Source organism: Plectropomus leopardus, chromosome 15, assembly GCF_008729295.1.
Source record: "Plectropomus leopardus isolate mb chromosome 15, YSFRI_Pleo_2.0, whole genome shotgun sequence".
Lineage (NCBI taxonomy): Eukaryota > Metazoa > Chordata > Actinopteri > Perciformes > Serranidae > Plectropomus > Plectropomus leopardus.
In genome coordinates this window covers 7,951,434-7,979,181 of record NC_056477.1, presented here as the reverse complement: position 1 = coordinate 7,979,181, position 27,748 = coordinate 7,951,434, and the positions used below count along the sequence as shown (strand labels likewise).

The 27,748-nt window shown below is 40.2% G+C and overlaps 2 protein-coding genes across 2 annotated transcripts in view; both read right to left on the bottom strand.

The window, feature by feature from the left end:
- The window catches only part of lrpprc (leucine-rich pentatricopeptide repeat containing), a 74,236-nt gene extending 71,320 nt beyond the window's left edge, over positions 1 to 2,916 (bottom strand). Inside the window, 3 exon segments of the mRNA XM_042501937.1 lie at positions 98 to 220; positions 322 to 524; positions 2,723 to 2,916. Coding sequence (XP_042357871.1) covers positions 98 to 220; positions 322 to 524; positions 2,723 to 2,901 — 505 coding nt within the window. The 5' untranslated portion in view covers positions 2,902 to 2,916.
- Positions 2,917 to 3,663: 747 nt separating this feature from the next.
- On the bottom strand, positions 3,664 to 6,123 carry znhit2 (zinc finger, HIT-type containing 2). The gene is made up of 2 exons (XM_042502315.1): positions 6,067 to 6,123; positions 3,664 to 5,806 (listed from the first exon to the last, which is right to left on the bottom strand). The coding sequence occupies exon 2, from the start codon at positions 5,739 to 5,741 to the stop codon at positions 4,020 to 4,022; it is 1,722 nt and encodes a 573-aa protein (XP_042358249.1). The 5' UTR covers positions 5,742 to 5,806; positions 6,067 to 6,123; the 3' UTR covers positions 3,664 to 4,019.
- Between the last annotated feature and the right edge of the window lie 21,625 nt (positions 6,124 to 27,748).

Here is a 27,748-nt window from a genome sequence, read left to right as displayed (position 1 = left end):
ATGGCTGTATGAATCCATGTTTCACATTAAATATTGCTGTACATCGAATGATAAGATGGTTAGGTTGTTCTCAGTTATCAATGTTGCAACCTCTTACCCAACTCCTGCAGCTTGTCCCAGACACGGTGAGCCAGCTCAGTGCGCTCCCCAAGGGCCACCTCTGGCAGCAGTGTCCCACAGCTACGCAGCAGCAACAAGGCCTGGTTACTACTGGGATAACCTGCGAAAAAACAAGAGAAATTGAGGATGGATGTGGAGACAAAGACGATAAAAGCAAAAACACAGCCCCGAAGCCCCGAAGCCCCTCTGATCCCTGCCGACCTGTTCTGCAGATATCATGGAAGATGCGGAGCAGCAGGGTTTTCGTGATGCGACCGGTTCTCCTCACAGAGCTGTCCAGTCTGGCCAGAGCCCAGTCAAAGTGCTTTGTCTGCTTGATCCGCACCGCAATGCCGGCCTCATCCTTCTGCTCTGTAACCGCGGCATAGTTGCGCACACACCCCACTGCATACGTCCACACACGACTGTAGAGGAATAGATCAGGAGGGTAGAGAAGACAGAGATGGATCCAAGTAGTAAAAGAGAAGTAAAAAGCCAGAAAAAGGAATATCAGAGAAGGAAAAGAGGGAGAGAGGAGACAGGACACACAGAACAAAAACAAATGATGATACAGTGGGTGAAACACAGTGGGTGATAAAATAACATCACGATATTCAGCGTATGTTTGCGATGGGGATATTCTTGACGAAATAACAAAATACTGAAAAATATTTTACCATTAATTTCAAAAACAACTGGACACAAAATTTTGTGTTATGGTTTTATATGTCATTATAAATGTAGATTTGTTTAGAAATATTTAGTGAACAAATGATCTCTTTTCTTTATTCTTTATTTCTTTAGTTTGTAAAAAACAGCTGAAATTCTGTACAAATATAAACAGTAGAACAAATTAAATTAAGCTACAATTGCACAGTACAACAATTGCCAAATACCTTAAAATATACCTAAACTGTACATTTAATGTAGCAATTTTGCTTTTAGCAATTCTTGTTGTTACTGCACACAACACTCTGACATCATCATGTATTCAAGTTAAAATATTGCCATCATGACAACATGATTTTTTCTTATCATATTAAAATTTGAACCCATATTATCACGAACAATGTGAAAAGGCGCACTCCTGGATCACAGACAAACACAGTTCTTCAGCGGGTGCATGTGAGACATGAAACATTTATCAGCTCTCCTTAACTGTCTGAATAGCACAGAATATGTTGAGAACAAAAATGCATTACAATATATTCAAGATATTGAAATGAAAGATGACTACAAATATTTAGGAACTAAAACAGATTTCCAATTGACATAGATTTCAAACACAGATACTATTTAGCAGGAAGATTTGCAGCGTCTATATTTAACATGAGTTTTATTGAACATGTGAAATTTAATTAATTACTTGGTTGTAACTGCTATGAGCTTTCATTGAGGCAACAATGCATTTGGCATGGTTTGAAATAAGCAAAGTTTTGTAAGGTTTTAGGGTATTTAAACAATCATTAATTCTACCAAAAACTGATTAAAACCACTTTAATATATTTTGAATACAGCATATTGTGTTTTGCTTTGGAACCATGCGATGTATTTTAAGTTGTTACATTTAAAATGGAGCAGGGGGAGCATTTTTCTTCTGACAAGGACAAAATGTGACTTGAGAATTAAAAGTCAAAAAGCTTCACACCTGGCAAAGTAATTGTTTAGCAATTGGTGATCTTATTACATAAATGTTGTTGGTGCAATGTACCAAACAAGTTGTTATCAGTATATCTGTTTTCATAGATTCATGAAACTCAGTTTTCCTGCTGCCATTTCTCAGCAACATCCAATCGCCGCTGTCGAAAATGACAGTAATTTAACATGACTATCACAGGGATCAGCCAATGCAGCAGGTTATGGTAAGTGTCTACCAGCGTTTCTCTATTGAACAAACAGGAAAAATAACTGAATCTCTGTGTGAGGATGCAGCACCTTATTTTGTGTTATTGCATTTCTCTGTTTGTTTAGCTGATGACTGCTAAATGGCACGCAAAGAATTGTCAAATGGACTAATAAAATATCTGTCTTGCTTTATATCCTGCTCAAAAGCTGTTCCTATTTTAAAAAGCCTTGACCTTGACAGAAAAAGCCCCAGCAGTGACCAATAGCTGCTACCATTTAGCTTTAGCATCGGCTCAGACCAGTGTCCTTCTACAACTTCTTTCTTAATGCCAAATCTGACTAAAAGCTTTCTGCATCACAGATGCTGCAGCGTGGTAACGTGACTGATGCTCTCCAATGATGGGCCTTTTGTTAAAAGCTGCCATGTAGCTAAGCTAATAACAAGTTTCAGAACAAACAAACGTATTGTTTGCAGTTACATACTTATAACGCTTTAAGTTTTTGTCATTGGCTTGTTTATGAGGCAGCTACTTGGTTACACAACGTCTGAACATCACCTTGTGTAAAGGGGGAGCCATGTTTAACTAACCTGAAAGCTAACCTTGCAGCTAACTGTTGGCTAACTTATTCTAACATACACATGGCAGCACGCCACATTAATGCTGCAGCACATATTAAGATGTTTACTTGTGTGTCTTGTTTGTCATTGAGCCGCAATGACAAATCTGCGTCACGCTCACGCGTGGATGGCAGCTACACAAGCTAACAGACATGATACCTGGACGCGTTTCCCGAAACTGGGTAAATCTGTCGGGAACAAACTCCGGTCCTCGTGCCGCCGAGAGCTCCGCTGTACAGCCGACTGAGCGGCGGCCCGGTCCTCTTGGTCCCGGTAATCTGAAGTAAGCCCGAAGGCGAAAATTTGAGTAACCGGGCTGATCTCAAGAGCGCAGCCATGTTTTCTGTCGCACAGTGAAGGGCATGCGCAACACGTGACCGGTCAAAGAAAGTACCGCGAGAATTCGCGTGAGTTTATTTGTATATACTGTGCTAGTGTGGAAGAAGTGGACTTCAAGATCTATGACAAAAAGTAGCAAGTGTATAAATACTCTGTTGCACGTTAAAGTTGCATTAAAAGTGTATTCAAAATCTTGACTAAATGTACATAAGTACTGGCAAATTTACTTAAAGTACCAAAAACGATTGCAGAATGTCCCATTCTAGGTTCATATTTCACTGGCTCAGAAATATCATTCATGTGCATCACTAATGCTGTAGCTGGTTAAGGTGGCACGACTACTTTGTTTCAGCATTGCAAAATAATACATCATTTATTACTTGATATATATTTTTTAATAATGTGAATCTGCAGAGAAACTAGTAAGTAATGTCAAATAAATGTAGTGCAATAAAAAGTAAAACGTCACCCTCTTAAACTTAGTGTAGAAGTACTATAAAGTAGCAGAAAATAAAAAATACAAAAGTACTTGAGCAAATGTACTAGGTTGAATTCCATTAATATAATGTTGTAAAAATATTAAATTGGGTATATACATTTATTGTCATTTTAATATATAAAGCTAACCTTGCAATACATGTCTGAGGATGAAAAGATATTTAAAAAAAAAATATCCTACTAAATTCTTATCACTTTTATTTTCTATGAATTACACAAAAAATTTAATTTTCTGATCACACCACCAGATACAGGATAAATGTAAATACCTATATGAACAAATACTACATTGCATTTGGTCAGTTAATGAATGTATTATTCTGGTATATCATAATGTTATACTCTGTTTGTGATTATCAAACTTTTAAACTTTACTTACAATGTTTAATGCAAGAACTCGTTAAATAAAATAACTTTCTGCTTATATTTCGTGGTGGCTTAATGCAAAGTGGTGACAGTATCATTCTTTATTTACATCATCCTGAACACAAAGGTCAACAGTATGTGACACGCACACCAGTAATGACCTTTGAAAGGTATACACTTTGCAATGAGAGAAGATAATTTAGTTTTTCATATATTTTTATTACATCATAAACTTTTAAAAACATTATAATCATTAGTTCAATTCTTCAATTAGTTTGCTATACCCTTCGCTCTTTCCTTTCTTCAAGCTCTTTTCAACTTCAGTCTTTGCTTTCTCCATGCTGCTCCTCACGCTCTCTCTTTTACTATGCTCGCTCCACAACTCAATAGCTAGTTTACGAATCCCATGTTCATTGTCCAACACCCAGGCTTGAAAGAATTCACACTTCTTGCTTGCCAGGAAGTATTTCTGTCTCCTTGCTCCTTCCTCTCCGTCTTTGGACAGGGATGTTTTGGCCTGGGAGAACACAGAGCGAAGCTGACTCAGCGCTGCCAGGCAGTATCCCGTAGCATCCTTTCTGTCTCTGCCTGTCGTGATGTGAGCCACGGCTTCCACCGCCCTGGCCGGGGCGAGGGGATCCTCCTTGTCGAGGTAGCCTCCACCCAAAACGAGAGTTTGTCCACAGTCTACAGCCTCTTGGACAGAGGTGAACACCCTGTTTGAGCTCAGGGCCTCAGACAGAGCAAGAATCATGTCACAGAGCTCAAACATCAGTGAATCAGTGTCGTTATTAAACAGGCACAGGGTGAACGTGTAGGCAAAAAGTGCATTAACCAAACTGTAGCATACAAGAGGAGATGGTTTTGCACATAAGGAACTCAACTTTGGGATTTTTGCAGAAATCAGAGGGACGCCAGGAACATTTAAACTTCCCTTGCTTGTTTCCTTTCCGCTTCCTCCTTTATTTTTTTTCAGCTTCATAGCTGATTTGCTCTGATTTTTAACCACTTCTTGTGATGCCTTGACTTTATTATCATCCATATTTGTAGATTTTTCACTCTCTAGTTTGCTCACTTCCTCCTCAAGGACCTCCACCAGTGCTGTGCCTCCCTCTTCATGCTCCTCCCACCATGGCTTCCACAGGGGAACCAGCCCGCCAAGAGCTCCACCTTTCATCAGACCAATAAACGCCTCTTTCTCTTTACTGTTGAGAACTTCCCACAGCTCCTCCTCTGAAAGTTTGTCAATATCTATCCCTGAGAGCCGATCAGTTAAGTCCAGCTCCTCTTCTGCACCATCCGCATCCTCATCTATGTCTCCATGCAGTAACTCCCCTTCTCCGATCTCTTGAAGTTTCCTCAAAATAGCCTCTGCCTCTGTTTCACTCTCCTCTCCAGCCTGTTGAAGCTCTGCTAACCTGGACAGCAGCTCCACGACCTGCACTTTCTCTGCTCCTTCCCCTTCGTTTGTGTCATCTGACACAACACCAGCGTCCTTTAACAAACTTTCCATCCCGCCATCTGTCCTCTCTGCTTTTTGTCTCAGCCCCACAAGAATCTCCTGCATTTTATTTCTCCCATCACTTTCAGTTTTCCCCATATCCTTCAGTTCCTGGAGAACAGACTCCTTGTAAAACTCCTCCGAGCACACGGAGTGATCTGGGCTCTGGTAGCAAGCCAAGCCACAGTACTGCAGGTTACACCGAGGGCAGGTGTAACAAGAGGGCTTGCTTTTACACAACATGCAGACTACACTTCTTCTGGTGTTACTGCCATCCTCTGTAGCCTCTTCGTCTTGTGTCTTAGCTGGCGTGAGAAACTCCTCTTGTCCAGAAGCAGCTCCTCTGGAGGGAAGCATAACTCCATCTCTGGACACAGTGTCGGGCTCAGTATCTGTCCACTCCTCCTTTGGACCGATGTCTGTGAGGAGACTTCTCACAGACGGAGGGAGTCTCCGTCTAATTGCTGGATCCATAGCGGTTGATCTCGTTGAAGCTCGATGTTGTATCAAAAGGTGGTCACAAGTCCAAAACAGGTAACCTGACAATTGATGACATTAAAATAATGTTACTACGGATGCTTTCAGTGCTTAATTGCGTTTCTGTGACAAAGTGGGTTTGACAGCTTTAGGTGCTAACGTTAGCTTAAAACACAACAGTGTGCTTTTAACGCCACGTAACATCGTAAAACGCTTTAAAATAACACTAAAGGTCGCCAACAAAGCTTTAACGGCAACGCCCGATGTCACTGTAAAAACTTAAATTCCGCTTTAATATTTTTAAAGAACAAAAGCTACTTACTTTAGAGCATCTGCATCAGCACCAACGTTTCCCGTATGTATTAAGCAAGCTGCCATGTCGCCTTTTGATGACGTGTCACGTGGTCTTACTGCTGTTACTTCTACTATTACTACCACTGCAACTACTACTTTTACTATGAATAACAACAACAACAACAACAACAACAATAATAATAATAATTATATTATTATTATTATTATTTAACTTTACTCCGCACACTGCAATGTTTTGTTGAATGTGGAATGGCAACAAAAAAAACACCATGGGCTTATATCTTGATATAATGTTACCTAATTAAAAAAAAAAAATATTATCACGTATAATTATTTTTCTACAAATGACCCCAATTACATGGTATGGAGCACAAATTGCCATTTGGCAAATAATCTCCAGCTAAAACCAAGGAGAATCCAGGTGAAAAGAACATAACCATATGAAAAGTTTAAATAGTCTATTGCAATTTCTGTCCTTTTTGTTCTTCTTTTTCTTTTTACTTTGCCATATAGGTTAATTGGTCTTGTTCAGACCCTCAAAACTCAGGCATTTGTTGTATGCAGGTATACTTAACTTAATGTTTGTTTAGTCCAAGTTAAGATAGTTTATTCCAAAGATGATCTTATTAGTTGAGTATCAACTGTTAATCAACACACTGTTATAACCATAAGAAGATGAGACATCATTTAAAAATGTTGTTGGAAAGCAGCCATCCAGGTATGAATGACTCAAAACAAGACAGTATGCATATCACAGTCTAAATAACTGTCCTTCCATCTAACTTTCCGTCAGTTTGTGCATTATGCACATCCGTCCATATGTGCGTCTTCCTGACTGCAATGTGTGTCTACATCTCCCGTGGGGCTGTTTGCTATGAGGTGATTGTCTCCTGCAGGGGGTCAAGCATGGTAAAGGTCATGCAGGTGGGGAGTTGTCAGATGGCCGTCCACCCCTCACTGGGCCAAGGGGTTCCCGTGCCGCCTGTCAGAGCCCATGGGGAAAGGGGGAGAAGGAGGGGGGTCCAAGGTCGACGTGTGCCATGCTGTCTTGGCCCCGCCCCTGGCTGCCGTGCCAGCAGTCCTGGGTGGGCTGCTGCCTCCTCGAGTCTCCTTTACTCTTCACTGCCATGTCGTGTGACATGTTAGTATTCCCAACACTGAATCCGTATGCTTACTTACTGACTGTTAGGCTGATAGTATGTAGTAATGCAGAATCTCATCCTGGTTAGGAATTGTTTTTGTCCTCCATGCATGAGATTTGATCATTTTGCTCGTTGTTGACAGTATTATTAGGACAGGAATACTATGATATATATAAAATAGAACAACAACTAGCCAGAAATTGGACAGCAGTAGTTATGTAAGTGAGACACAAAGACATTTTTTAGCTATAAAACCTACATTTATCTTATATCTTTTGCATGGATACACTCTCATAATTATTTCATCACTTGTCCCATCATGTCATCCAACAAAAATAATAATTATACATTTTTTTTCCTTCAAAAAATATTGTACATCCCTCATGATCCATCACACAAACATGCATAATTAGGACCCCCTGTTGTGTCAGTTAATATGCAGATCATTAGTTTGATATTAACAAAAATCTATAATGAGTATGAAATTAATCTTGTGATATACTTTCTAGTGCATGTGAGGCTTTGCTCTAATGTCTTACTTTACTAATGGAAGAGATTATGAAAGTGTTCATATTTTTAAAATTTGATTTAAGTGCATTAAAATGAAAAAGAAAAGCACAAAATGCATGATACAAATACACACACACACACACACACACACACACACAAACACATCCCACTGTCTGCCACCAGCTGATAGGTGACAGGGAACAGGCTCTGCCTTTTGGGCATGTCCAGCCCTGGCATGTCTGGAGCTGTCTACTGTACAGCAGCAGCTCTGTGTGTGTGTGTGTGTGTGTGTGTGTGTGTGTGTGTGTGTGTGTGTGTGTGTGTGTGTGTGTGTGTGTGTGTGTGTGTGACTGCAGTAAAAGAGAGTGGACTTATGTTGATGTAGACTGTTCTGTCACCTGTCAGCCCAAAAGGATCTGGCATTATAGGGCACCCAAAAGGGAGACAGTGTGTGTTTGGGGGGGGGTCAGTGTCCAGTGTGAGCAGCCGGGTGCCAGTGTTTCACTTTGACTGACTCTCAGGAACTTCTTTAACAGTTAAAGTATAATGCAATTTAATAGATAAAGTTATAACACAATTTATATTAATTAGAAATAAACAGATGAGCATAAGGACAGTAAAAAACAACAACAGCAAAACAACAAAAAAGCAGTCAAACAATTACAAAGACATTAAAACAGATACACAATAGATTTAAATTCATGAAAAATAAAAGGATAAAACAGATCAAAAAATAACTAAACTGGGGACAATGATATACCCTAAATTATCAAATGGATCAGCCTACAGTCCATGAAAGCTTATTTACTTTGGATTGGGAGAATGTATACATAGTTTGAGTGTTATTTAAAAAAATAAAAATGCATATATATGAAGCTGAGATGCTGAAAATGAGTATATGTATGTGTATTGTGTTTGTGTACTGTCTGTGAGTGTCAGTGAGTGTTTGGTGGTGGAAGGTGCATTGCAGCAAGCTCTCAACTGAAACCTGACATAGCAACAACACCCTCTTTCTCCCTCACCCTCTCACCCACCTTTCATCTCTCCCCCATAAACCTTTTTTTCATGAATGAATCCAGGAATGTAAGCTCAGCTCCCCTGCATGAAAGCATCAATGTACTCCTTAAATAATTCATCTCCAGGATCTATTATTTACCTATTATTTTCGCCTGTTCTTCACAACAAGGCTTCACTGTCTCCTCCTCCTCTTCTCCCTGTCTTCGGTCCTTTAATTGACAACCTTTGCAGGTCACTCAGTCCACATAAACAAATCCCTGTTTCCTGTGCAGCTACTTGATCTGCCTCGACCAAGTGGACTCTCCCTTTGAGTGTGTGTGTGTGTGTGTGTGTGTGTGCGTGCTGGGTGCAGTGCGGCGTGTGATGTGCTAAAACACAGGTAGATGGAGCGGTAGCCTCTCAGTGACCTAAAGCGGCTGTTGACAGCAGTGACAGTAGAAACAAGCAGGAAGAAGGAAAAAGAAACCTTGCAGCACTCAAGTCAACAGTCTCTCTTTGTCTGTCTCTCGACCCAGGCAGGAAATGGAGGGTCCTGATGTTTCACAGTAGCCTACACCAGTAATTTCATGTACTATTATTTCTTCTACACCAGCGATTTCTTGTACTGTTATTTTGCAACTCCAGATTTTTGCTTACCCAGTCAGTCATGTACTGGTTATCTCGCTGTTCGCTCTTCCTACCTCTCTCCCTTTGATGTGTAAATAGTTATCATTGTTGGGATAATCTATTATTGTGCACAGTTCTGATGACAACTAAAACTGCAAATCTTTGATGTGATAGATAATCCCGAGGCAAATTTGTAGTATATTTTATGTGATCCCTTTTTCTTTTTTTCCATTTGTGATTCATTGTTATTGCCATCTATCCTAACTAGGCTGACCTTCTTCAAAAATATTCTTTAAACTCTCTTTCCAGGCTAAATAAAACTTACTTTTTATATTTTAAAAATCACATAATTCATATACTTGTTTCATTTATTTAATTAAAGAGTTATTTTTCCACTTTTAAAACAGCATAAAAAACAGATAGATGTAAAGCAGTGTGACAGAGAGGTCAGGAGGCTCGGCCTTCACAGCAGCCACGCCCACAAAAAATTAAATGAAATTAAAGAACATTAATTGTTAAGAAAAAAAGCTGAATAAAATAAATTTTAAAAAAGAGAGAGACGTAAGCAGGTAAGTGCATGTTTCAGTCTCTACTCTCTTTGTTTTTACAGTATTTGGCTCAAAAAGGAGATGTTGTTTGTTTAAACTGGGCTGAAGCTTGCCGTTTTCATGACATCAGTTGTGAAACAAGCAAAAAGCTATTGGGAAATGAACTTGCAGCATGCCTGTCTTCTTCAGTAGAGAGACAGACGTGACAAAACGTGTGCAGCGATGTCATTCAAACCCTTTAAAGGGGAAACTTTTTCAACATGGAACCTATTTTCCCATGTTTTTGAGTCAAAAGGACTGATCGGAACAAGTTTTGAAATTGGTCCAGTATTGAGTAAGAGTACTGCAGCCATGATAAAGGCCACAGAGTGATCCTTCACGGCAACATCGTACCACAGATGTACGCTCACTAAAAGTGCTTGTTTTTGCTACTTACAGCATTGTAACAACATTATGGAAAGGATCCCTACAGAGAAATCAAAAGCTGTCTTCTTCTTTCTGGTCTGTTTATTATTGTCCTTTTATAACAAGGCTTCTCCTCGAGCAAGACGTGGTTAGACACAATAACAACAGACCAGTTTGAAAAAAAAAGGTAGAAATAACATTTCATTTTTTTGTAGGGATCCTTTCCATTATGTCAGACAGTTATAACAACAATCTAAACCTGTCAGTGGCAAAAACAAGTGCTTTTAGTGATGTACATTAACGTACAGCCCATGTTTTGGCTGTCAGCTGCAGCGGTCTCACTCAATACCCAACCCATCTCAAAACTTGTTGTTCCATTAGTCACTTTGATACAAATAAATGGGATAAAAAACAATATTAAACTCACTTGACCTTATTTTAAATTATAAAGGATGTCAGGCTGAATTTTTGAGGAAATACATAGGCTATACGGTAAACCCAAGACATCCAGAATATTCCTGTTGGATGATACATCAACATTAATATGTGGCACTTTATTTCTATTTTAGTTTATAACAGGCCTGACCTTTCTCTGTGTCATGACTGGTAAAAAAAAAAAAATTGAGTGAGACTTCCATGTTTTTCTCTCTACCTCCCCTTCTCCATCACACCATTCCCGCAGGAGCAAACCTGAGACTGACTGTGTATCGGTGTATCACCCACTTCCATCTGTCTAACCTCCGGCCCCGCCTCTCTCCATCCCCACGAGAGGGAGCAGCAGATCAAGAAAAGGGGAGGAATGGAGGAAGGAGCAAGGGAGCGAAAGAGAGAAGTGTGTCTGTGTCCCAAAGGATTGGTCTCTGTCTGTCTGAATCAGGAAGTGAGAATGTGACGGCAGGAGAGGCAGAGCAGAGACATCTCTTCTGTGTGTGTGTGTGTGTGTGTGTGTGTGTGTGTGTGTGTGTGTGTGTGTGAGAGAGAGAGAGTGTGTTTTGTATGGACCTTGTTGAGCTGAGGTGTCATATATGTGAAGATCACAGTTTCAAGCTGGTGGCAACCAGGAATGATGCTCCAAATCACTGAAATGCCAGAGACAACTGTGTTGTGATATGTTATGTGTGTATATTTGTGAGTGTGTATGTGTGGGTGGATGTGTGTCAGTGTGTGTGTGTGTGTGTGTGTGTGTGTGTGTGTGAGAGAGAGAGAGAGAGAGACTTACGGGACATTTGATGGAGATTAATACAGCTTTTAGAGTCTGAAAGTGAAAATGTCATCAGTATGTCACCTTGGAAAAAAAAGACACTGTGACACTGTCTCATCTAGATCCTGATGTACACACACACACACACACCCAAACACACAAACACACTAGTTTTGTGTCTGACATACAGTAACACAGCCCTGTCATTTGAACTCAAGTAACCCCTCCTTGGCACCACCTTTAAAAATGCATTAATATAGACCGATTTCAAACTGAAAGTTATTGAACACAATAATATATAAATATAAAGTTAGTGTTTTCATACATTTGAAGTAATGTTTAGGTTGGTAAGTTTATGTGACTACCGCTTGGAGTGGCAGACGCTGGATTTTTCAAACATTTATGAGTCCAGATAAAACAAATATTCATTATGTCAAGCTTACCATTTATCCTTTAGTTTTGGTTCTGTCTCATATCTATAATTTTTAGTTCAACCATACAATTCATCTATAGATTTGAGCTTGATTAAATCTATTTATCCATGACCTTAAGCTTTATTTCAACCATGTATCCTTTAGCTTTAGTTCAGTCATTTATCCATGACTCTAAGTTTGACCATTTATCTATGATTCTGAGATCATTTTAACCATGGCTTTCAGTTCAACTATTTAGTCATATATTTTAAATTTATTTCAAATATTTATCCTTTACTTTTAATTAACCTTTTTTTCAATTATTTTAACCAAATCAGCAGATTTGTATCTGTATTTCTGCATCTCACAGATACGATACTTTATTATGTAGTGGATATGTTGAAACTTGATGACTTTATTTCACAACCTGTTTTGTTGTTTGTTGGTCTCTAACACTTGTCTGCAGCTTTGCAGGCAGCTCACCTTAATGTCACATTGTCCCTAATACCCTCCAACCTCCAGATGACAACGTGAACTCACATACTATGTCACTTTAGAAATGTTACCATGATACTTATGAAACATACAAATGCTAACATTTTCTTCTGGTGGGTGGGCTGATCAATTTATCTGTGTATTGGATAAGCTTTTCCAGCTGTTCCAACCCCTTATCAATTCCTTTTAGCTAACTATTTCAATTCTTTAGTCATTACCCCTCAACCATGCAATACTTTTATCCAATTCTTTTCTGGTAATTAGCAAACTAGTTTCAAACTCTTAATCTAAACATGTAGCATTCAAGTGTTTATTTCTATTTTCTCATATTAGCTGAGCTACTCTGCAGATTTTCCACATCACCATCCCAATAATTGAGGTCCCCTGTTGGAGTACAAGTACCCCTAGTTGGGAATCACTGATGTAGATGCACGTGTACGCACACAAACTGTGTGGATGAATAATTAGATAGACACAGGGCTGTCTCTCTGTTTCCGCTCACACATAAAACTGCATGAATGTAGGCCAACTCACTGTCGGCTTCACTTCCCTCTCAGCACAGTCAAAACAACACACTAACTGTTGTCTCCTCTTGTTCATCAACCTCTATCTATCTCTTGTTCCCTCTATCTATCTTTAACTCTCTCTTTCATGAGGTGTGAGTCACGAGGAATTGTCCAGCAGATCAACAAAACAACTGTTCTTGTGATCGGGCACTGCTCTCACTCGCAATGACGTTGATATAGTTATGGTCACATCATTATATCCGTATTAGCAGGAAAAAACCCTTCACGCTCCAACACCTACATGCCTTCACCGCATGCTATCTCCTGTGTCTGATGTGTGTTCAGACTCATTTACTCTGTGTGTGTCCCTGCCTTATTCTAACTTGACAGATGAAGCTCGACACATATTCATGGTATGTTCAGCCCAATCTGCTATTCTATATGTAGCGCACTGCAGATGTTTTTTTAAGTTAATGAGAACAATAAAATGACTTTCCACAGCTACAATTAAGTCTGTAGTGTACATTTTTCGTAATACTAGTTCAGGAGTCTATTGCCGTTCCAGCGGCACTGTGATATTTTTATGGTTGTTATTTTTTGTCAAATGCTGCATAACAATGTGTAACAGTTAAAGATAAGTAATAAATACCGGTTAAATATTACTTAGTGTTATCAGAAAACAGCAGCATTAAGAAAAATTCAAAAGCAAAGTTCACACACACACACACACACACACACACACACACACACACACACACACCCCAAAACCCTCACACAATCCCTGAACACAGCATACTGTCTGTTTACCTGCAGGCAAGGTAAAGCAACACAATGGAGGAACTCTCTCAAATGTTGAGAAGGGACAGGGGAACACTTGGCATTTTGGGCAAACACAGTCACACACTCTTACTGCGTTAGTGTTAACCTGAAAAGGTTGTGTGTTAGTGTGTTTGACAGCTCTCCGACCCTGGCTGCGATGTTGACATTAGTGGACACGGACACATCACCTCTGCTTTGGGAAAAGGCCGACGGTGAGCCTGGCCTCGAGCACAGCAGGGGGTTCTCTGTATGTGTGTATGTGTGTTTAAGGTTTTACTGCATATTTATTGTTTTTGTTAAAGTCAAAGCACCACAGACATCTACAAACACCTGCCTGAGCAGATTAATTTGTAGCTCTTCAATGCATCTTTGTGAATTTCTGCATGTGTACTAAATGCCATTGTATCAAGTGTCTCATGTTGATAAATAGCTGGTGTTGTTTTTCAGGTGTTTATGGTGTGAGTTCTGTTGTATAGGTGAGAGTACTTTTGTGAAGAGCAGCTTCATTTCACACTGAAGCTTTCTTTTCTCAGTTTTGAATAGTAACGTGAGGATAAAACGCATGTTCTTGAAACCTTTCCCCACTCTAATCTACTCTTTCAGCCATTTGTATTATAGCTTCACAGACAAGGAGCCTCAGAGTGTTGATTTTTCACCTTGTGTATGAGTCCGTTGTTGACTTCACTTTGTCACGGAAATCAAATCAGATCAAGTTTTATATTCCGCAAATTGTCATCGTGCCAACTCTGGAGGATTGAGCAAATGGAAGAGGACAGCAAGACGCAAACAAACAAGCACGTATAGATGAATAGCCTGACGCTGATGTCAACAACATGCCCGTCATGTTCAGAGCAGAAACGGAGCCTCTCAACCGTGACATGCAATTGCAGGAAAAGAAGAAAAGGTCAACAAAATGATACAGAGCAAACTAATGGGGAGAGGAATTCATACATCTGAAATCTGCCTCAACACTCATTGCTTTTGCCTCTTTTTTTTCTCTTCTTGTTTCCTTAACCCTTGCATGTGTGTGTGTGTGTGTGCTTCACGTGTGTTTGTGTGAGCACATATGTGTGAAGTCCAGAGCTCTCTTTTGATATATGTGGTGTGGAATGTCAGGCATGTCTCGTTGCATTAGTGAGCGGTGAGGAGGACGCTGCCTGCCACTGCGCTCCGATGAAGGCGCCTCAACAATGGATACTCCACTCCCACCACCCTTCAACCCCCCCAAAGCCTTGGCACTTATCAGTTAGGGGGTCTGTGTTCCTCCAGGGGGGATGATTGGGGGTGGGGGTTGCCTGTGAAAAAAACTGGCCTGAGGCGATGTTTAAGAGGCAACTTTTCGAGGAATTGTTGAAGGAGAGGAAGCAGTTTTTGTGTTGAAGGCGGTGATGATGTGAAATGTTCTCTGTGGCAGCTTAATCCCTGAGTGCCGCTGCTCATTAGCTACATGCAATGTTGCAGCTTTGTGATTCAGTTCAATATGCAGTCCACCTTCTTCAGCCAAACGTACAATATTTCCCTATGAAATGGAGTAAGAGTGTAAAGTAGCATGAAAATAAAATATTCAAGTAAAGTACCTGAATTCATACTTAAGTACAGTACTTGAGTAAATGTACTTAACTACATTCCACCACTGACTCATACTAAAGGTGCAGGTTTCTTTTTAGCATTAGGGGTACACTCCATTTTGAGCAACAAACACTTGCATTCTGGTGATTTTTAGGCACCAATTGTGCCTTTTCTGCATCACTTTATGTTTTAAATGTAGTGAATTTGATCAGAATCAAAGTCCCCTTTCATGTTTTCATTTTGAGGACAAATGCAAATGTTCTAAATATTGAAGGGGTATCCTCTGCATCCAACCAGATATCTACACCTATGACTCAAACAACCTCTTTCTCCTCCTTTTCTCCATCTCCTAGGTCCGCTTAGATCTCCTGACCTTTGACATCCATCCATACATCCACTAGCCCTTTGGTGTCTTGTCCATCTCGCTATCTGTCTGTCTGGCCCCAAGTCACACTCTTAATGCAAACCGCCGTCTTATCCTCAACCCTTCCACCTCTCTTTCCTCCGGCCCGTTGGCTGCAGGTGGATGTAGCAGGTCTGTCGCAGGGTGGCAAAGCTGTCATTCACCGTGTGTGTATTTGTGTGTGTGTATATGTGTATGTGTGTGAAGGGTGCGAAGGCAGCTGTCATGCTGTCTCAGGATCATATGTTGGCTGTCAGACATGCTGTAAAACTGACATCCAACCAGCAAAACACACACACACACACACACACACACACACACACACACACCATGAAGTCATGTGAGAACACAGAACCCAAAATCTTTATTTTATATGTTTAAAAAAAATGGCATATTTCAACTTTAAAATTATGCTGCAATTCTAAATCAGCACATTCTTCTGTCAAAAAATGAACTGAAATTTGTTGGCATATACTAATGTATTGTTTGAACTGAAGCCCACACAACGAAGCACATTTGTCATTTTGAACAGCAGGATGATTGGATTCTTAATCAAACATCTTATGTGCTGAATGGTTGAGCAAGACACTGAAACCCTGCCAGCCATGGATGAATTACTGAACAGGTCTACCAGACACAGGCCCAGGGGCCCAGACTGTCAGGGGGGCCTCTGACCTTCACTTGTAAAATGTCAAATGTCAAATTAGAATGACTGGAAAGAGACCAACAATGAAGAGACACAAAATTACTACAAACACAAACCAACAACAAGATGCATTTGACTACAAAGCGACACACAATCACTACAAAGTCTGTGTGGTTTGCTCCTATGTCTGACATAGTGATTTGCAGGTTGACCCACAGCCCATGGGTCGGGAGGTTCAAGTAAGTTTTTTAGAAAATATCTTGCAGCTTTATCATCAGCGCTGCTCAGTTTAGGCTTTCTGTTATTTGGCTATTGACCAAGAAAATTTGTTGAAGTCCAATATATTTAACCCTTTGAAACCTGGAGCGACATCACTTTTCTTGTGAAAGCAAATAGCAAATAGCTAAAAGCAAATAGGTAACTTTCAGCTCCAGTTCGGGTCATTGATTAACACATAAGTTTACAGGTCAGGCAAAACAGATTGGCTCTCATAATGAGCCAGGGAGGGGTATGTTTTTAAGTTCCCTAACCCGATCATCACTAGTAGGAGAGGTAGTGGGGCCCTTTTTATCTGTGCCCAGGGGCCCATTGTCTCATAATCTGTGGATGCTGCCAGCTCCTAGGATGCTGACCCTGCACTGTAACATCTGTTGACAGAGGTCAAGTGAAGAGAAGAGTTCCCTCAAGGATCAGTAAAGTGTTTTATTATTTCTATCTATTATTCATGCCTGTCCCACAATGCAAAGGTTTTTATGTCATATGTCAAGAATACAATGAGTTTATGTGTTGAAATGTGAAGAAAAATGGCCTGAGATCACAGCACCAAACCTCTGTTGTCACTTTGCAGCTCCTCTACAGCCTGCTGTGTGTGTTGTATCTTTTATTCTGCAATTATCTTTACAGTATGTGCACGTGTAGGAATATGTATGGGTATTTTTATGTATGTGTGCATTAATGCACATGTGTTCATGTCTGCATGTAAGTGTGCGTGTGTGTGTTGTGGGATTTCTCAGGAGAAGGTGAACGTCTCATCTCTTTGGTCCCTGGCCTGTTCAGGTAAATAACACATTCACACACCACTGCACACACCATTGATCCCCACACACACACACACAACACATAACCCCCCCCCCCTCCTCTTGTACACCTTTGATCCCACACTCATCCTCTTCTCTTCTCCTCTCTTCTCTTCTCTTGTCTTCTCTTCTCTTTTTATTTGGAAATGCCTGCACAGCTACTTGGTGGTGTGTGTGTGTATGTGTGTGTGTGTGTGTGTGTGTGTGTATGTGTGTGTGTGTGTGTGTTTCTGATGTCCAGTGAGACAGGGGAGGCGGGCAGGTCTCCGTTGGCCACAGCACAGCTGTCGTTTCAGGTTAGTGCAGGCGAGAGGTGGCTGAGGAGGAGGTGGAGAGGGATGAATAAGTGAAGAGGCTGCAGACTGGACTCATGTTAAATGTAGAAAGGCTAACAGACCAGACTGCTGTTGAGCTGTGTGTGTGTGTATGTGTGGGTGGGTGGGTTTCTGGGTTGTGTGTGCAAGAGAGAGAGAGACAGAGAGAATGTGTGTATGATTCTACGTGCGCACATGAGCTCTACAGAGGACCTGCTGCCTGTCCCACTGAGCTTCCAATTAGCACACACCACTAGAGCAAGACACACACACACAGACACACACATACACAAACACACACTGAGGACCCTAGAGAGAGGCCTCAAACCTGCCTGTCAGCTACTGTTAGATCACACTGCACTGGGCCGACACCACAACACACACACACACACACACACACACACACACACACACACTTGAATGCAAATTTACACAAGGATTAAGATCAATAAAAGTTACTCATGTATACACATTTAGCTGAATTAAATGATAATATCCACAAATTTAGAGTAGAGTAAATATAGATTTATATGTGTGTTTATAGAAATAAAAACAGTAGAGTAGAAAAAAATTATAAAAGTTTATCAGATTTCCCTGTTTGTCAAATTGAACGTGATCAAACGTCCACATGAAACACACACATAAGTTTACACACGGCATTATCACTCACAACCCTCCACAGCATTGCCTGTTTTGTCCTTGTGCATATTTTAATGATATCATCAATAATGGACATGTACCCATTCTTCGGTAGGGTAAGCTAGGATGTCACAGCTTCAAAACACACACACACACACAATAAATGGGTCAGACTGGTTGAATTTGGATCTTTAATTAACAATCCCTGGTTTGGCTGGTTCATTAGTGAGCCCATTAGAGTGCTGTTTGCCAGTGAGTGTCGCTCCCTGATTGGCACAGACCTCCGCACAGTGTCTACTTAACTTTTACATGGTTGCTAAACCTCAAAGTTCAACAGAGTGAGCTAAGCTTTATTTGATACCTATAGGTTACCCAGTTTCCATCATGGTTCTTCATCAGTTTCTTCATCTTCTTTCATCAAGCTCCATTTTTTCTTGACATTAATTTTAGTCCATGATAGTTACATCATGGTGCATATAGCAGGGGTCTTTAGCAGTTGTTTCATGTGTTTCACCTGTGTCTTGTTTTACTCACCTGTGTGTAGATAGTAATCAGCCCCTGTGTATTGAAAGACCAGTGTTTCATCAACATTGTCGCCCCAGTGTGTTCATGAGTTGCAGCCTTTTCCTTGTGTTTTTGCTTACCTGGTTTTTGACTTTGCTCAGATTAATGGGCTTCTTTACTCCTGTGATTTCCCTGAATGGACTTTTCTTCCTTCGCTGTCTGTCTACACATGACCCCTGCTTCCTTTAGTTAAGATTTGGATTTGATCAACTGTGATTAGTGTTTGGTGCTTTTCTCTGCATCTGAGTCCCAGTTTTGAACAAAATCACTACACTTAGCGAAAAGAGAGACATATACAGGGACATCCTTCTTCACAGGCCTATATTGCATAAAACTGAGTTTCATATTAAACTGAGCTTCAGTATAGTATAGTATATAGTATATATTTACAAATAGGCCAGTTTATATTTTTGCTAATTACATTTTGCATTCATGTTAGTGTGTGTTTTTTTAGACATATTTTAATTTTGAACAAAAATTTTTTTTTAAAAAAACCTAGATTAAATTAACAAACAATAATTTGATGCCCCCCCCTGCATGACCCCCTGTTGAAGACCCAGGGTATAAAACATAGCAATATAGTGAGATGTTTTTGTGAAATATAGGAGGATTTTCTCCCTGTGGCATACTGTAGCAGACTGGGATCAGCTGCAAGCAGTGGGATGAAAGTATGAGCTTTGAAAAACTAAACCAAGTTAAGATTCAGATAAAATCATGTAAAAAAAAAAAAAAAAAAGTTACAAAAATCTCCAAAACTACATTTATGTGTTTTAATGTAGGACTCTATTTGATCCATTGCTTCTGAATTGAATTTTGTGGAGAACTTTTACTATCTGAGATTTAGTGTCTTTACACAACACTCCAGCAGGGTAAACGCTCCCTGACATGAGGTATTAAGATGACGCACAGGTCATCGCACAGGTTATCTACAGTGAATAAAAGAAGATTCTCTTCGTCTGACATCACCATCTCAATACTATTACTTTGTCTTCTTTATCATTTCCTCTCTTTTTTTAAAGTACCCCTCCACCTTTCCTTGAACCCTCCAACTCAAAAGCATCTCTCCAGAAAGCTTAAACAAATCTTCTGTTCCTCTGCGTGCTCCCTTGGGTGACATCGACGTGACATTACAAGTTCGGGCCCGAGCAGAGATGCAGCTAGAGAAAAAGCTGGGACTGAATATGAAGATGAGGTAGATGCAGAAACGAAGGTGACGGCCTTCTCTCTGTCCATTCAGGGAGAAGATTGTCCTTGCTTTGTTAAATGATTTCTTCCAGCTGAACTCTTCTCCCAATATCAGTCAAAGGGAGGTTGCCGAGAGATCTCGGAGAGAAAACGAGGACTGGATGTATACCCAGAGTTCCCTGGGTCACCTTGGAATACAGCTCACTCAGTAAATCAATCCGTTTATTGCCATTTCAATAACCATTCAGGTTGTTTTTGTCACTCTGTACTGTGCATGGGCCAAGTAGCAGTCAGACCCCCACAGACTATGTTTTACATTTTTTATATTTCATGACTGTATAGGAAAATAAACCGGTTGAAGGCTATTTCAATGCAAAGAAGGGGTTTAGTGCCTTTCCACTCCAACAAGAGGCATATTTAGGGCATGTCTTTGTGCCGCTTTTTTGCTTTCCCTCCTCTGCTCTGTAATTTCAGTCACATCTTGCAGGTAATGGCCAATGAGGCCCCTGACACTTTGGGTTGACACCTTTGGGCCCATTCAGTAATCCGCTCATGTCTCCGACCCATTTTCTTGTCTTCTCTGTGGGTCTCTCCTGTATGTTCTGCGACAGTACCTCTCTGTCCCACTAGATGGGGGTGTTATACTACTGATGACCCGCAGCAGCCATTCATCTCTGACCCGGCACAGTGGGTGCACTTAGCCAGAGCTCTAATTTACCAACTCAGGCCAACCTTTCTATAGCAGTGCATTTTAACAGCACTGTAATTACACTTAAACCGTACTGCGCTGCATGGGATTCTATATCCTTTCAGGTCTGTAGGCCACTGCGGCCTCAAGTTTACAGAAGCAGATTTGTTAGTGGGAGATTTCATTGTGAGACTGGTAGGATACATCTGGCTGGAAAAGTGAATCACTAGCTTCATGTTCCTTGATTTCCTACTTTTGAGGTGCCCTTGAGCAAGGAATTTAATATCCAGACTCTCCAGTTGCTTCCACTGGACTCCCTTTGGATTGTTTGGGCCTGTGTTAAGTGACACCCCAAACTGGTGCCGAAGCAAGTCTGAGGAAAGTCGCCTAATTCATGCTTCATGGTCCTGTGACAAGGTTCAATGATCTCTGTGAGATTATCGGCCTTAGTTGATGGATCAGGCTCAATGGGAGAAAACAAATTAAACATTAAAGGTTGGGTCCAAAATGGTATTATGATAGACTGACTGATTATTCTCAGACGATAGAGACTTGGGGGTGCCTCCAATTTGAAGAATGGGCTGAAGAGATTGCAAGAGTGGCAGCGTTCAAAAAAATGTCCTATAAATGGTTTGGGAGGGTGGATTTAGGCAATATATATTATAAAATGGGGCAAACATTTAAACTTTTGGCATTATGGTTAGCACTGTTGCCTCACAGCAAGAGGGTCCGCGTTTCGATCCCAGGTTGGAGCGGGATTCGGTCCATGGACGGGGGCGGGGGCCCTTCTGTGCGGAGTTTGCATGTTCTACCCGTGTCTGCGTGGGTTCTCTCCGGGGTCTCCGGCTTCCTTCCACATTCCAAAGACATGCAGGTCAGGTTGATTGGTGACTCTAAATTGCCCTTAGGTGTGACTGTGTGTGTGAAAGGTTGTCTGTTTATATGTGTCGGCCTCGCGATAGTCTGGCGACCTGTCCATGGTGTACCCCGCCTTCCGCCTGATGACAGCTGGGATTGGCTCCAGCCCCCCGCGACCCTTGCTAGGACAAGCGGTTAAGGACAATGAATGAATGAATATTTAAACTTTTGGCCGGGCTTCTGACATGGTTCACACCTTGTGAGGAGTCACATTTTTATATAGTCAGTGGGTGGACAAAATCAGCATTTGCTTTGTACTTGCTTGTTTTGTGATGGTTTATTTGTTGAGTTTCGTCTTGTTTTAAATATCTTTGTCCACTGCATATGACAGAATGTGTTTATGTTGATAACTGAGGCCAGTTACATATGTTATGATGACAAACTAGGCAGTTGAGGGTGGGGTGTTTATACATATATTTTGTGATATATTTTGTGATGCATTTTATTCTATATTCAGTTCAAGAAAAAATAAAAACAGTTAATTAGAAAAGATCTTAGGGTGCCCGGTGGCTTTGTGGATAGAGTAGGCGCCCCATGTACAGAGACTGTGTCCTCACCGCAGCGGCCGTCGGTTCGAATTCCAGCCTCATCCCTTTGCTGCATGTCGGCCCCTCTCTCTCTCTGCCCCCCCCCCCCCCCCCCCCCCCCCCCCCCACCCCACCCACACACTTGACCTTTCTTATCAAATTAAAGGCATAAAAAGGCCCAAAAAAAAAAAGAAAAAAGAAAAGATGTAGTGGAGCTGCTCAGGGGTCAGATTCCTGTGTTTGTATGTCAGCTTCCAGGTTATATATTAAAATCCTTAGCTTCAGCTCTACATAAAATGTGAAGTGGGTTAAGTTAAGACTTCAGATATGATGTAGAATATATACCCTACTAACGGTCATGCAGCTCGGTTTGAGGCAGTGGCACTTCTGCTTAGAGAGTCAAATGCCTGGTATTCATGGTATTTAAGCCCATGTTTTGTAGAAAAGATGTTTCAACATATTGCTGATATTTCCAGCCTTACTTGAAATACTGGTCATTTTATAGACATATAAGTAACTCTGATTTCACCTTTGGCAGCCACACTTTGGACCATTTCTTCCGCTGCGTCATGATTCCTTCTTTTGCATCATAGTTTTGCAATGTGCAACTGTTGGAAAAAAACAGGAAAGGGAACTGATTAGCTCAGACGCATTCAATTCTATTGGATCGGACAAATTAAAACAGTTTTTTAATTGCAACTGGTTCACAGTTTCGATGCCTTAACATCGAGTATGCAAATTCTGAGACTGTTACAGCTGCAAAAGTAAAAGTGTTCACCAACTTTAACTATGATCACATTCTCATCTGTTTTTTCAAAGTAGAGTTGGTCCAAGTGACACTTGCTGATGACTGGCGACATATGGCTGCAGCACATGCCCCCCTGATACTAATATACAGCCCATGTACACGCGTGTTCCCTTGGCACACAAAAAGTAGTGGGTGTGCCCCACCATGTGTCTGCTACTGGACGTTAACTGTGATCACAACAGTCTGTGTTTGTGTGAGTGCACGCATGTGTGAGATATATTCATAGTATGACATATGCTTGGAAAATACATGTGTCACCAAGTGTTGGCCATGCATGTGAATGAAATATGTCCACGCATAGCCTACGATGTCTACACACACTGTTTTTTCTGCGTGTGCATGTGTGAATTTGTACATTGAGCGCAAGCTTGTGTGTGATAGTAATCCGGATTGGGCAGCTGTGCTCATTCGTATTCAGCCCTGAGGCACTTTGAGGCCGTCTCGCTGATTAGGGATCAGAGACACAGAGAAAGAAGGAGAGAGAGAAATAGGAGAGAGTGATGAAGAGAGGGAGAGAGTGAGAGACAAAGAGAGAAAAACAAAGCAGGAGAGAGAGGTCCTCTCCCATTTAGTAAACAGTTGGTTAATGACTCTAATCCCATTAAGCAGGGGGAGCAGCTTGCCCCCTCACATAACATGCATTAATATGTATATGTAAGTGTATAATGTACATACTCTTTCTCTCTCTCTCTCTCTCTCTCTCACACACACACACACACACACACACACACACACACACACATCATACCCTGGAAATGAGATTGATTTGCCCTCACAAACAGTCGATAGAGCCCTAATGTAACACTGTAAGCTTTTAAGGAGGCTTGAAGAGCAGACTTATGAAAATGACATGTAAATCAAATGAGCGTTGTATATGTTCAGGCACGATTTGCCAACAATTATTGTTTTGACCCGGCTCCTCAGTTGACAAAAGAAACCTGCTCCCTCTGAGGAGCAGGAAATCAGCTTTTCAAGTGCTCTTGTGTTTGAAGAGCGGAGGGCAAGGCAAGGCGTGATTGCTACACTCTGCGGAGAGGATCACACATGGGGTGATTTCATACAAGCAGAGAAAAAGCGGCAAAGGCACTTAACTCAGTGTTTACTCTGCTAACTTGTGCTGATCTGGAGAGAAAAATAATGATAAAGAAAACTCTCTTTGGTGTATTAAACAGCTGATAAAAAAAACTACAATTCAACATTTCAGCTCGTGGCCTTCTTCAACACAAAGCTTGTGTGTGTTTTGCCTCATTTCTATAATGTCTAGATGGCAAAATAAACAAGTGCCTGGTGCAGGAGTTGTTAACCCATAAGTAGATTAATACAGCATACCGAGAACATGAACATGCGTGGGCATACAAAAGCATCAATATGCATGAAAAACATTCAAATGCTTATCCTTTGCAATGCCATTAAAGTGAGCCACACAAGGACATAGGTATTGTTTCAACATTGTGAGGGACACATATGAAAAGGGGGGTTTGGGGGAAAAATGTCCAAAAAACTAAAAGTAAACTGAACTAAACTAAACTAAAAAATATATATTCATGATTATGATTGTTATATATTTGCAATCATCTCATAGAAAATACATTAATGATTTTTATTTTTATTCAATTTTTACAGGTTATTTCCCTTTTTTAATTTCATTATTCTATTGACAATTTCCAAGTAGTTTTCTTGTAACTTTTTACATTTATGTTTTTGTAAATTGTTTTGGTCATTTCTTTTTAAGTTGCTCATTCCCTTTCATGTTTTTGAAATAAGTCAAACCAGTTCGCTCAGGTTTCAAATGGTTTAAAAAAGGATACTCAGCAATAAAATTCAGGCAACTTGAAAGAATATACTTTTCATCTGCAACCATATTAGTGAACAGCATCAGGAAAGAGAAAAGTTATTCTCTCCTTGTGATTAATTCTGCAATCATGCATTAGAGAAGCAGTTACAGTATCACATGTCCTGGGATGGAAAGAAGGTAATGTTGAGCACTTAATTCTCAGTGAAGCCTACAGCACACAGAGAGGAGGGAGTTACATATGGCACTATACTGTATATATATAATGTAGTCTGGCTGTGGCCTGAAGACATTAAGTCTATGTACCTCCAGACAGGCTGCCTTTGGAGACACATAACTTTAGATCTGGTCTGCAAGCCACTGTTGGGCTCTTAGGCTTTTTTCACTTCAACCACTGCTGGTTGACCAAACATACTGTGTCAGAGAATAACTTACACCCTATACTGTAGCCTCTATAATAACTACTTTTTTTTTTACATTATTTTCACGGCCTAATTTTAGAATTGTATTTAACTCCAATCTCTCTGTGTTTCCTTATCAATAATACCTTTTTTGAGGGCATTATAATCAAGGGTGGATTACTAGACAATGGCCCCTGGACACAGATATGCAAATGACTTCCCCCACCTCCCCTACGTCTTCTTTTTGGTTGTTTTGTGTCTCTTTGTGGTCATTTTGAGTCTCTTCTTGGTCCATATGTAAGGCTCATTTATGCTCCCTTTATGTGCATAATAGATTAGTTTCAAATATTGTAAATGTCACTGATCTCATACTTCCATGCGTCCTTTACGTTGTCATAGATACAGCCAATAGATGGCACTAGAGTGCGGAGTCAAACATTTCAGACAACGACAAATAAGCAACAGTGGAGGAGGTCATAATACTGTACCTTTAAACTTAAGCAGCATTGTAGATGGTGGAAGTCTGTGCTGCCATTATATACATCACCAAGATGTTGATGGAGAAACCTTTTCACTATCTATCTATATTATCGATTTATTCCTTTATATCCTTATTTAAATTACTTCTTCATCTCATATCTTGCCTGAGCTATGCTACACTGTCTCCACGATCTTCAGCTGTACTGCTCTGTTTCATCTGTATCTGTAAGCTTTCAGAAAGCATGCATTGATACTGACAAAATGAATACAGACAACTGACAAAAGGCTCTGTTCGTCCCCATCTCCAAACCTTACGTTGAGAATATATGAAAAAAATAGACACACCTCCTGATTTCCTGTGTATTCATGAAACTATGGTAACATTGTGTTTATAAGTGTCGATATGACTCATAACAACATGAGTAACAAAGACAGAGGATGCTTTGTGAGAATACGTCATGGTGGTGTGTTAAATTGAGTTTGGTAAAAAGAAGGCCCTTCATTTCTGAGTACTTGCTTTACACGGTCAAGATAGATCCCTCATTTCATATGATGGAAATGTCTCCTCGAGCCATGCTAGAAAATTCAGTTTCAGTTTCACAGTTAAAAATGAGCACTGATTTAGTTTTATTGTGATTATTATCATTAACACTAGTGATTTAAACTACCACAGTATACAAATAAGATAGCATTTTATATTAACTGAGGTAATTCCACACCAGTGCCGGGTCAAACAGAAGGCACTGGGTTTCCCGTTAATATTAAGGCATATTCATGGAATAAATAAATAAATAAGTTTTTAAAGGGTGTTTCGTAATGTAAGATTGCATATTTTAATTATTATAATCATGTATGTTGTGGAAGTCTTACCTTGACTGTCATATTTGGGTGGGCAGGAGTACTACAGTATTAAATATGTACTGTAAAGTACAGAGTATTTTCAAAGCCAGCTTTCCTCAATTGGTAATAATTTATGGGGCTCTAAAATGTAATCCAACCCACAGGAGGAACTTCAGGTGTCAGCATGAAGTTTATTATAAACTTAATTTATGATCACATAAATTATTGATAGTATACTTCCATGTTCCAAACTATTTATAAACACACAGACAGACACACAGGCGCCAACATGATGACATCATGTTCTATGTACTATAATGGAAGAACGTTAAAATGAGTAGTTTGACAGATTTTACTTGAAAATGTATACTAAATGTACCTCTACATGAAATCAAAACAAAGTAATCCCACTGTAATAGCAGAAAGCATAATATATGTAGGTTTGCTGCCTTAATAACTACTATATCTATAGATAAAACAAAGAAGTTATGATCTATATTACAGTCTGTAAAACTCTGTTTAGTTTTTACTCTCGCAATAATTTATGTTAAGATGATGCTCATCTGTAGGCTCCAAAAGCAAGTGGAAGTAAATTCTAATGGAGCTTATACTGAAGTAGTTAGGAGCCAAATTAATAGCTTGACCAGTAGAGAACTGCTATTTCTTTGATAGGTTGCTTAGTATTTTATCCTATCATGCCACATGCCATTATTATCTTTGTCAAGACATCTACCTTAAATGTGTGGAAGCAGAGTCACTCAAATTTCTGATTAGTTTGCTTAAAGAGTACAAGGACTACCTTCTGTAACCTGTTGCTGATTGGAACTAGAGGTTGGCACTAATGTTTTCCTAATGAGTAAAGAAGGCTTTTGTTTACTTTTACCTGTATGAGAAAGAAACTAAGAACAGGGTGATACTGGAGATTAAAAACTTTCCAACGGTGAGCTTGCTGGGAATTATGTAACTGAATGAATACTACTTGGGCAGAGAGTAGACTGTACTGTTTATTGGAGTTTTTTTTTTTTGGCATTTTTGCTCGATCTGATATTGAGAAGAGAGAAGGAAAGAAAAAAAGGATGAGGGGGGATTACATGCATCAAAGGGCCCAAGCTAGACTCAAACTCAGGCAGTGGTAAGGACACGCGTCATTTCCCTGCTCTGTCCATAATGTCCATAA

Excerpts from the sequence above, each read along its gene's own strand:
- znhit2 (XM_042502315.1), bottom strand. The coding sequence starts at position 5,741 with ATGGATCCAGCAATTAGACGGAGACTCCCTCCGTCTGTGAGAAGTCTC.